This window comes from Clupea harengus, chromosome 15, assembly GCF_900700415.2.
Source record: "Clupea harengus chromosome 15, Ch_v2.0.2, whole genome shotgun sequence".
NCBI classification, from domain to species: domain Eukaryota; kingdom Metazoa; phylum Chordata; class Actinopteri; order Clupeiformes; family Clupeidae; genus Clupea; species Clupea harengus.
In genome coordinates this window covers 17,548,783-17,558,106 of record NC_045166.1, presented here as the reverse complement: position 1 = coordinate 17,558,106, position 9,324 = coordinate 17,548,783, and the positions used below count along the sequence as shown (strand labels likewise).

Sequence of the window (9,324 nt, the reverse complement as noted above, 5' to 3'; positions counted from 1 at the left end):
AGTGCTTGTCTTAATTCAGTGTGCTCACAATGACATCAAACATTTATTTCACTTTTAGATTGAGCCTATATACAAATAACTTTTTGACGAAAAAATCTGGTATAATGTGTCTCAGTGAGGTGAAGGCATTTATTGGTGTCACAAATGGCTATTGTCGTGAATACAAACAGAGATTGTGAATTTTAACTGTATACAAAGGTAAAGCACGGAGTGGGACTATTTTTCAGTTGCGTAATATTGTGGAAGGAATGTGACGTCCTCTCAGTGTATCGTGTGTGCCTTATTGTCACACTGTAACCCAAAGGTAGAAAGTAACAAACTGTTGTTAACAATACACAGTTCACTTTCCAAAATGTCAGCCAAAAGCCAGGGAAACAAAGTATATTAAAAAAGCATTGAGCACACTGTAGCATACACCATTAGTAAGTAAGATAAGCTCGCTAGCCTAACCACTGCTCACTCTGCAAGTCACAAACAAGAAACGTATAACAGATCTGCGAAAGAGGTTTGTCACACCCAAGGTTACAACAGTTTATCATTTTCCAGTACGTTTGTTTTTTTGATAATAGGTTTGTATTCAATCTGAATTTCTATTTAATTTTAGTTTAGTTTTATCAGTGGTTTCATTAGTTTCAGTTCAGTTTTTATTTCATGGACTACTGTTTTGTTTTGATTTACTATAGTTTCACATTTAGTTTTAGTAATTTTAGGGAAGGCCAAAAATTGTCAAGGATTAATGTGGTTTAAAAAAAGAATCTGTGGTTAGTGAATAATGCTTTTTGGAAACACACTACAGTTAACAAAATAAATCTTAAGAACTTACATGTGAACTTATAGGCTGTTGAAAACGTTGTGTTCTTCACTCCTGTCCTGTCTTGTTACATCCTTTCCCATGGATAATGTCTAATCCCATCTATGGTGACTTTGAAGATGAACTTCAAGATTTGGAGCACTTTTCCCAACTCAACTACATATATGCTGTTACCTGAATGTATCATGCATTCTTATGTACCGCATTTAACATTCAATTCAAAATAGTCCCATACAGGACTCACATACTTTCTCCCTGACCTGTCTTGAGTTCTTCACTTGATAATAATGCCTATTGCCATTAGTTAGGGGTGTAGGTCCTGACATGCTATATTGCCACTATGAAGTTGTCGGCTATAGCTACTGTAGGCCTACACAGAATTTTGAGACTGTGACACCCGCCGCCTTGGACATATAGCCTACAACGTCCGCTGTCATGAAATGATAATGACAATTCTTTTTTGTGTTTTCTTTTTATTTATTTTATTTGTATTTGTTCTTTTTTTAGCATTTATTATTAGTTTTGTTTTGTTTAAGTTATTTGGTTAAATATTGGTTTTAGTCTTAGTTTACGCTAATAACCCTGGTCACATCACAAGGATACATCACCTATTACACTTATTTCCACACAATGCAGTCAAATACAACAACTGAATGAAAACAGATGTTTAGAAATATACAAAATCAGAGAAAACAGCAGAACTTTACAGCAACGCAAAAATACAAAACTCTGCACTTACACCTTAGCTGCCCATTTTCAGACTATTTATTAACTAGAAATGTCCTTTGTGTAATGTAACTACCCCCGATCAGTATTAAAACAATTTGATCAAAATTCTAACTCACTGTGATAAACACATCATCATTAATGGACAGTGTTTTGTAATGAAGATGTCATTTTTGGGGTTCTACCTGTAATCTTTAGCAGACTAGGCTAACAAATAGAGGTAAAAGTGATTGATTTGGTCGTAAGCATTAATTATATTGTGCTGATTAGCTTTTAAAGCAGTGATCCTGACACATAATTGTGTTAAAAATTAAGTTATTTTAAGTTAAATTAAGTTATTTTTGGAAAGCAACCGTAAATGGCCGAGTAATGGCATTGTCGCATGACTGTATCAGCTAACCAGTGGAGGTAAATAATGAAGCACTTCAGTCTTTAGGTGAAGCTATATATGCGAGCCCATTAGCATGACCCTGTAATATTGTTGGGCGTGGAAATCATTGGATAGGCAGTGGTTTATAAGCATTTAGCTCCGAGCTCTAATGGAGATGGCATCATTTCCATTGGGTGGTAGTGCTGTTTAGCCTGTCCGCTTGAATCTCTAACATCAGCAGAGACGGCAGCCTAGACTGGAAGCGGCAGGGTGGGGTGGCAGGGTCTTCAGATGGCGCTGTGCTTCCTGTCAGGTCTCTCTATGGTGGGCGGGGCTCCGGCCTTACGCTGCCTCCTCTCCTCCTCCAGGTAGCCCTGCCGCATCATCCCAGTTAGGTACACAAAGAGTGCCTGAGAGAGAGAGAGAGAGAGAGAGAGAGAGAGAGAGAGGCCAGAGGAACAGATTTTTAAAATATACTCAACTATTTATCAATGCTTTTACAACACAAACTAACACTTACACATATATGCTTATGTGTATATCTATGACAAATGATACTGGAAGAAGATTTTAAAAGACAACTGAATGACACCTTTATCCACTCATTCTGTGACCTGTTATTCCAAGACTTCACCAGTTACAACAAAATCATTGTTCACCCAGTATTGCTTTTTCAGAAGACATCATTTGGTATGCAGCAAACCCATCAGGACTCAGGAGGCATGACTGAGCTCTGACAGTCTGAAGGAAACAACTATCCGTCATTTCCTTCTTGGACTAATGGAATTGTATTCTGTTGACATCCAGTAGATGTCAGTGTTGTCAAATCATTGAAATGTATACTGCGTGTTGGAGGGAGAAGATATTTCTCAGTATAGTAGTATAGTATATGGAAGGCATGTACACAGACACACTGTGTTCAGTATTTTCTCTCTGACTCTCTTAACTCACTCGCACTTTTTCTATCTTCATTTGAATCTGCCAATCACATTTCCAACATAAGGATTCAAATATTTGCAGAGATAATATACACTGTTTGACACTTAAAGGTACACAAAACATTGCCTCCGCTACACAGCGAGGCTAACCGTTACAGCTGACATGGAGCAAAAGGTTGCCAGCTGTCTGGGACTTTACTGTCAGTTTCTGAACATGCCCCAAGGCTGCCAAATCTGAGAATCACAAACCTACAGTTATAACCTAGCTCACATATATTTGCAACTAAGAAGCTGGTACTTGGTTAGTTTGTCAAAGAAGGTTTTGCCCATATACAGGTCAAAGGCACAGCCTCTCACACACACACACACATACACGCACACACACACACAAACACACACACACACACACACATGCATTCACACACACACACACACACACAAATTAAGTTGTTACCACCTTCCAAGCATCTTCCAGCTCAGGAGTCAAAGCGTCCTTCAGGATTGGCTGGATGGCTCTGATAAACTCCGGCATGACATACTGCAAAACAGCATCACAAACTTCATGATGACTCATTACATTACAAAATCATTACAAAAAAAAACAGAAAAAACAACAACAACAGCATTGAAAGCTATTTGAACCCTTACCGCCATCAATGATGCAAAGGGGTCCTACAAGAAATTGTGTATTTGATTCTGTGCTAACCTTTTCCACTACATTTAATATTGTTTAACATACTTTCTGGCTAACTCACAGAAGCAGAGATTGAGGCACAACTGTGACAAGGGAGAATAGTTCTAACGTTCTTCATGACACTTAGTGGTACAAAGTTTTGCTGAGCTAATACGGCACCATGCAAAATGTTGATGGGTTGCTGGCATCCAACTGTGCGCCTTTAATCCTCTTCTGGTGTCAACCTCAGGAATTACTCTCCACTTACTGAACCTTGTAAGTGACTCTGTGTAGTCATGGAATTTATTTCACTCAAAATCACCACAATATTTGAAAATTGAGTTACTTTTCACCCTAACAAACACAACAAACCCTTGCAAGATCCTGGTGGGATCACAATTTTTAGACATTCCTGCTGGAAGTTGAAGAAAAGAAAACTCAAAATCACAGCAATTTTAACCACTATTTCTGAGAACTCCCACAATAAATTCAGTCACTTTTGGCTGCAATAATCACAACAAAGCCTTGCAAGATCCTGGAGGGACTGTCAATCGTACCACAGCTTTTATGGCACAAGATTCAGTTTCTGTCATTCAAAAACATGCCTCTAGACTCTAGAGCAGATACGCACTTCTAAAGAATCCATTTTCCCAGAATTCCTGTGCACTCTCTATTAGATTATTCATTGTATTTGTTTACATTTCTCTGGAACTGAGAAAATGCAGGTAAATGCTTACAACTGCAACAAAAAGAACTAAGATGTATAGAAAGCACAGATGTATTTTGAAACATTATTTCCTTGTCCTTCCAGAATTGCATTGTCTTCTTTTTCATTTGTTACTACAAAATGTACAATTTGTACCATTTCACTTACACAAGAACACAAGAGAGGATGTTACATTTCTTGTGCTGTTGGCTGGGGACTTCCTACAGTGGCTAAACCTCCCAATGTCACATGCAAGTAATTCAACTCAACAAGCAGGCCTGTATTTGAACACACCAGGGTGCAGCACAGCCATCACACTGATCATTCTCAATACTGAACAACAGCAACAACTAATTAATGTCAGGTCTCCTTCTTCAACCCAACTCCCTTATACTACAGCATGCCGCTCTGGCTGATGGGTGACAGTGGTGGATAATGAGCACGAGGCACTGGGACAGAGGCCTTACTATGAAGTATTTGGGGATAGCCTTGTAGCCGTAGTGCTTCCTTCCCAGATCAAAGGCTAGCTTTTCCAGCACCTCTGGCTCATGCAGTCGGGCCACACTCTTCTCAACAAAGGACATCACCCTGATGGAAAACCACACAATGCTGTCATATGTTACCATCTATAAAATGTTTAGCATTAATTTCATTAATATCTATTGCCAAACTCAATATAAACAATATAACGTGTGTATGCATGCATGCGTGTGTGTGTGTGTGTGTGTGTGTGTGTGTGAGTGTGTGTTGAGGTAAGGGAGGATGTTCTCATGTGCAAGTGCTCACCTCAACCCATGGGCTCGCAGTTCTTTATTCACGCGAAGCATTTCAGTGTCATCCACCCCACGGAACTCGAAGAACACCTCCTTGCATTCCGGGTGGCTCTCAAACAACCTGTTGCCACAACAACACATAGTGGGCATCCAGTGGATGGATCCAGGAAGGTATTTATCTCCTTTGAGCTGCAGTCGATCCATGCTTCACCATTGCGTGAACAGAAGAAATGGAATGCAGTGCATTCTTCCTCTTGTGCTTAGGGAAGAACTATCTCACCCTAATTCTTTCCACCACACAATGGAATTCCTTTTCTTATTATGTCTCAGAAGCATTATGGATTGGATAACAAGCATGATCTACTGCAACGGCACATTCTTATGAAGACCTTATGTTACTGTACCTTGAGGACTGAAAACGACAAAGCTCATCTCAGACCTAAATTACTTTGGATATGTGAAGCTGAGACCTGTATATATATATACATACTGTATATGTGAGGATATGAACTGTATATAGGCATCCAACATGAACACCTAATGGGCTCCTAATATATGTATATATCAGCTCTGGCTGAAAAGGGAGGCCCAGTGGTCAAATGCTGATGGGATGCAAGCCGGGGACTGATCACCCCTGGCTGGGTCGCCTGGAGGAGGGTGTCTGATGTTCGAATAGACCCGAAACACCCAATGACCCCAGGATACATCACTGGGGATACATCACTGAGGATGCATCCCAGCGCTTCTGCAGGAAGTATTCTACAAGTATGTATATATATGGATATATGAAGTTGTGACCTGTATATAAGTATCCAGCACAGACATGTTATTGACTGATCAGAACATTCATCTGACACCACCATGTCTATTAATGTGTAGCCCTGCTTGTTTTGTGAATCATCATCATGGACCCTGGATTTAATTTAGTGTGTATGGATGTGTAAACTCTTTGTTGTCAATCTGTTTCTCAAAAGGGTCCGTCAGAGCCAAAATGATTAATCTTCCATAATCTTCCATTGCAATGTGTTACCAGCAATAGTAAGCGTATGTTAACAGAGAGAATACTGTACCCACCTGGCCAGTGCACAACTGCTTGGTGTTGTAAAGGCAAACCTATTGACTATATGACTCAAAATGCTTGTGAAGATTCTAGAAATGTCTGCTGCCTGCTGGGATTAAAAGCCAAGCCTGGTCCCTGATAATAGGCCCATGGGGGGAAGTGGCATCTTCATAAATGGCAGAGGAGGGTCTGAATGAAAGGATGGCATTAGCATCATCCTCATGGTGTCCCTTGAGATTTCACTCTTGTATGGAGTGGAAACTTAGCCTGGCCGAAGAGTGGAAAGAATCCACTTATTTTCTGTAGTCCCAAGGCTGTGGGGCAAGGGTCAAGAGGGCAAAGTATGCCAAAAGCATCACCATATCTATGATTTATTTCAACTCTCAACAGACTTTTCTTTAACTGACCAAATGATGGGGATAGTTAATTTATTAGATTAGTGTCATTTCACCGACGTTTGTCCTGTTTAGGATGTCTGAAGCCCTTATACTGGTCTCTGTGCATCTGGTTGTATGATGGTGTTGGGGTTTCTAGTTTCAATGCAAGTGTGAGGGAAACTGGTGAATTAATGTGTGAATGTTTTAAAATACATTCCATTTTAATGTCAAGAACGCTGTGATGCATACTCATTATCCGCTGTTTTTTCTGATCCTCATGATACTGATAATACTCAAATACAATGCACTTTCAGCGAATCGTTGCCTCCTGCAGCTAGCTGTCGAAGCTAAAGCTAAATTCCCGGTAGATCACTGTCCGGTAGGTGGAAAGCGGTGAGGGACATACTGAACTCTGAAAATCCCTAATCAACTTCCAGTGTGAGTGAGGGGGGGGAGGTGTTGTTTGTATTGCAAATAAAAATACCTGGATCATGAAAATATGGCCCCAGAAATAGCAGTAACTTGCAAATGAGACTCAAATGCCCCCACCCACCCATGATGAGATTCATGCCTCCGCCATGGACCTATGGTCAGGTCTCACGTAGCACACATCCCACATCTCCACTTCCTATATACACTTCTCCATTTTTGATCACACAGACTCTCATATGACCTTCTTCATCTGTGCATTATTCCCAATAACTACTCGTTACCCTGACACACATTCACTACACTGTCAATCCAGGCATTTATTCAACTCAGGAAAATTGTATGGTCATTGTGTAACAGCTTTTGGATGATGCCTGCCATCAGGAATGTCATTTGTCAAATATCACAATGGTATAGTAGTCTGCCATTACACTGTGTATTCTGTCCAGTTCCCATGTGGAAAGTGTGGAGTTTGAACTGACATTATGGCGTTTCAGTATTTTATTCTACAGCCGGAGCAATCATAATTTCCTCCCTTTTGGTCCATTCTGGTCCCACCACAGCCAATTTGGATGGTTCGTCCGTGTTTGTGTTTATGCATGGACCAGTCTTCAGCAGCCGCTAATGGACAGGTCCGTCACCAAACAAGATAAATGGACACATTACATACATGTGTTGGCATGGTGACATGAAGGTCAGATGAACGGCACTCTGATGAGTTGGAGGTGTGCTAAAAATGACCCTGGGAAGTCAGTCTTTTGTGTGTGTCCATTTAGTGTCAACTGATTAGGCTGATTTAAAATAGGCTTAGGCACAGGGCTGTGTCCCGACGCATGGTGAATATCGATCAAGCTCAAGAGGCATCAGGTTGCGCAGTTGGGAAATTGTACTCAAAAAATATTTGTTACAATGGAATGTCCTTTCAATATTATTTTGTAAAATGTTTGTTTTATATTTAAAATATCGTTGGCCAGACAGGAATTCAGACTAGACAATATATTTCCATTTTAGGACAAGCAGAGCTATAGGCATTGATCTATTCTATTATGACTGATTTTGTAGTATAACATTGTACTTACAAGTAACCCCGTTGTCCTTAAATTACCACCGTTGTTGGGAAATATCGTTAAAATTGGGTCATATAAAACAAAACGTATCTAATAAAATAGGTTGCCCAGAGGAAAACACACCCGTCCACAGCTATTGGTAAAGCTTTAACCATAGTTAAGACCATTCTGTTCTTGTATCCCTGAAGCGTAGAACTGCAACTACCGATCACAGCGTATCTACCACTGAATAAGTTATAGTGTGTGTGGGGGATGCGATACTCTTAAATGTAGTTAAGGGAAACTCCAGGAGAATAAATTGTTTTTAAAGACTGATATTTCTCCAAAAATGTTTGAGTTAATGTTTGACTAAATTTAGATCTACCACCAAAGTGTGTGAGCGGTAGGCTAGTCTTTGCAATTATTTGAATATGTAAAACATTGTGTTTGTATCGTTTAAACAATACAACAGCATGGTCTAGCCATGGTTGTAGATTTACAGACAAAATAATCTCACACATGTGTCCACATTTAGGGTCTGACATCATGTCTTTAGAGTCTTTACCGTATATTTACCAGATCCGAGGAACTATAGCATATTTTCTTTTTTTAATGATATATAAAATTATTTCTATTGCAATTAGTTATTCCATGGATCACTTTCAAAAAATGTTAACACCATTTGAAAATATTTTTTGCATCCAGCTTTTTTTTTTTAAAGCATTCATTAACACTGACTTGTATCTGCTTGAATGCGTGAGCGATCACATTTTAAAGTCCTTACTCACTAACCTGACGAACATGATGATGCCTGCTCGGGTTATATCCTGCTGAATGCTGCTCCACGACTCCTTAATCATTCCCTTTTGTTTGTCCGTAAGATTCACCAAAGCTATGTCTTCCAAAGGGTCCACAGCTGGCCTGGGGGCTAAAGCCGACACTGGACAGCCCATGGTACAATTTACGAGAAAAACTTGAAAATGAAGTAGACACTTGACTAAAGCTTTGCTGTTGTATCACGATTCAGGTATTCATCGGAGCTGGGTGCGCGCATTTTCGGTGTTTTCTGTGGGCTTGCGACAGTCATAACTACAAACTCACTTCATTCTGCGTGCGACGGAGAGCATTGTGATATTAGCGAATGGCACAGAGCTATTGAAATACCTCCCGTTCATAAACGATACCAGGGCCACAGACACGCTCTTTCTCTCTCTCTCTTTCTTTCTCTCTCTCTCTCTCTCTCTCTCTCTCTCACACACACACGCACGCAAGCATACACACACAAACAAACATTCTCATTCACGCTCTAACATACAAATTGTTCTATTCTGCATTTCCTATCTTTATTTCGTAAGACTTGAACAATATAGAGGCGTAATCACATCACAAGTTACGGTTCTATTGAGATATTGCAT

General features: G+C 40.0%; 1 protein-coding gene across 1 annotated transcript; it reads right to left on the bottom strand.

Moving 5' to 3' along the window:
• Positions 1–95: 95 nt before the first annotated feature.
• On the bottom strand, positions 96–9,121 carry LOC105907296 (cytoglobin-2-like). Its single transcript, XM_012835594.3, has 5 exons — positions 8,702–9,121; positions 5,011–5,118; positions 4,692–4,812; positions 3,303–3,383; positions 96–2,317 (listed from the first exon to the last, which is right to left on the bottom strand). The coding sequence occupies exons 1-5, from the start codon at positions 8,860–8,862 to the stop codon at positions 2,195–2,197; spliced, it is 594 nt and encodes a 197-aa protein (XP_012691048.1). The 5' UTR covers positions 8,863–9,121; the 3' UTR covers positions 96–2,194.
• Positions 9,122–9,324: the final 203 nt, after the last annotated feature.

Bases quoted from the DNA above. Each gene is read 5' to 3' on its own strand.
- LOC105907296 (XM_012835594.3), bottom strand. From the start codon at position 8,862: ATGGGCTGTCCAGTGTCGGCTTTAGCCCCCAGGCCAGCTGTGGACCCT. The intron at 4,813-5,010 runs GTGAGCACTTGC...GTTTTCCATCAG, and splicing joins CTGCGAGCCCATGGGTTGAG to GGTGATGTCCTTTGTTGAGA. The intron at 3,384-4,691 runs GTAAGGCCTCTG...GCTGTTTTGCAG, and splicing joins CTATCCCCAAATACTTCATA to TATGTCATGCCGGAGTTTAT.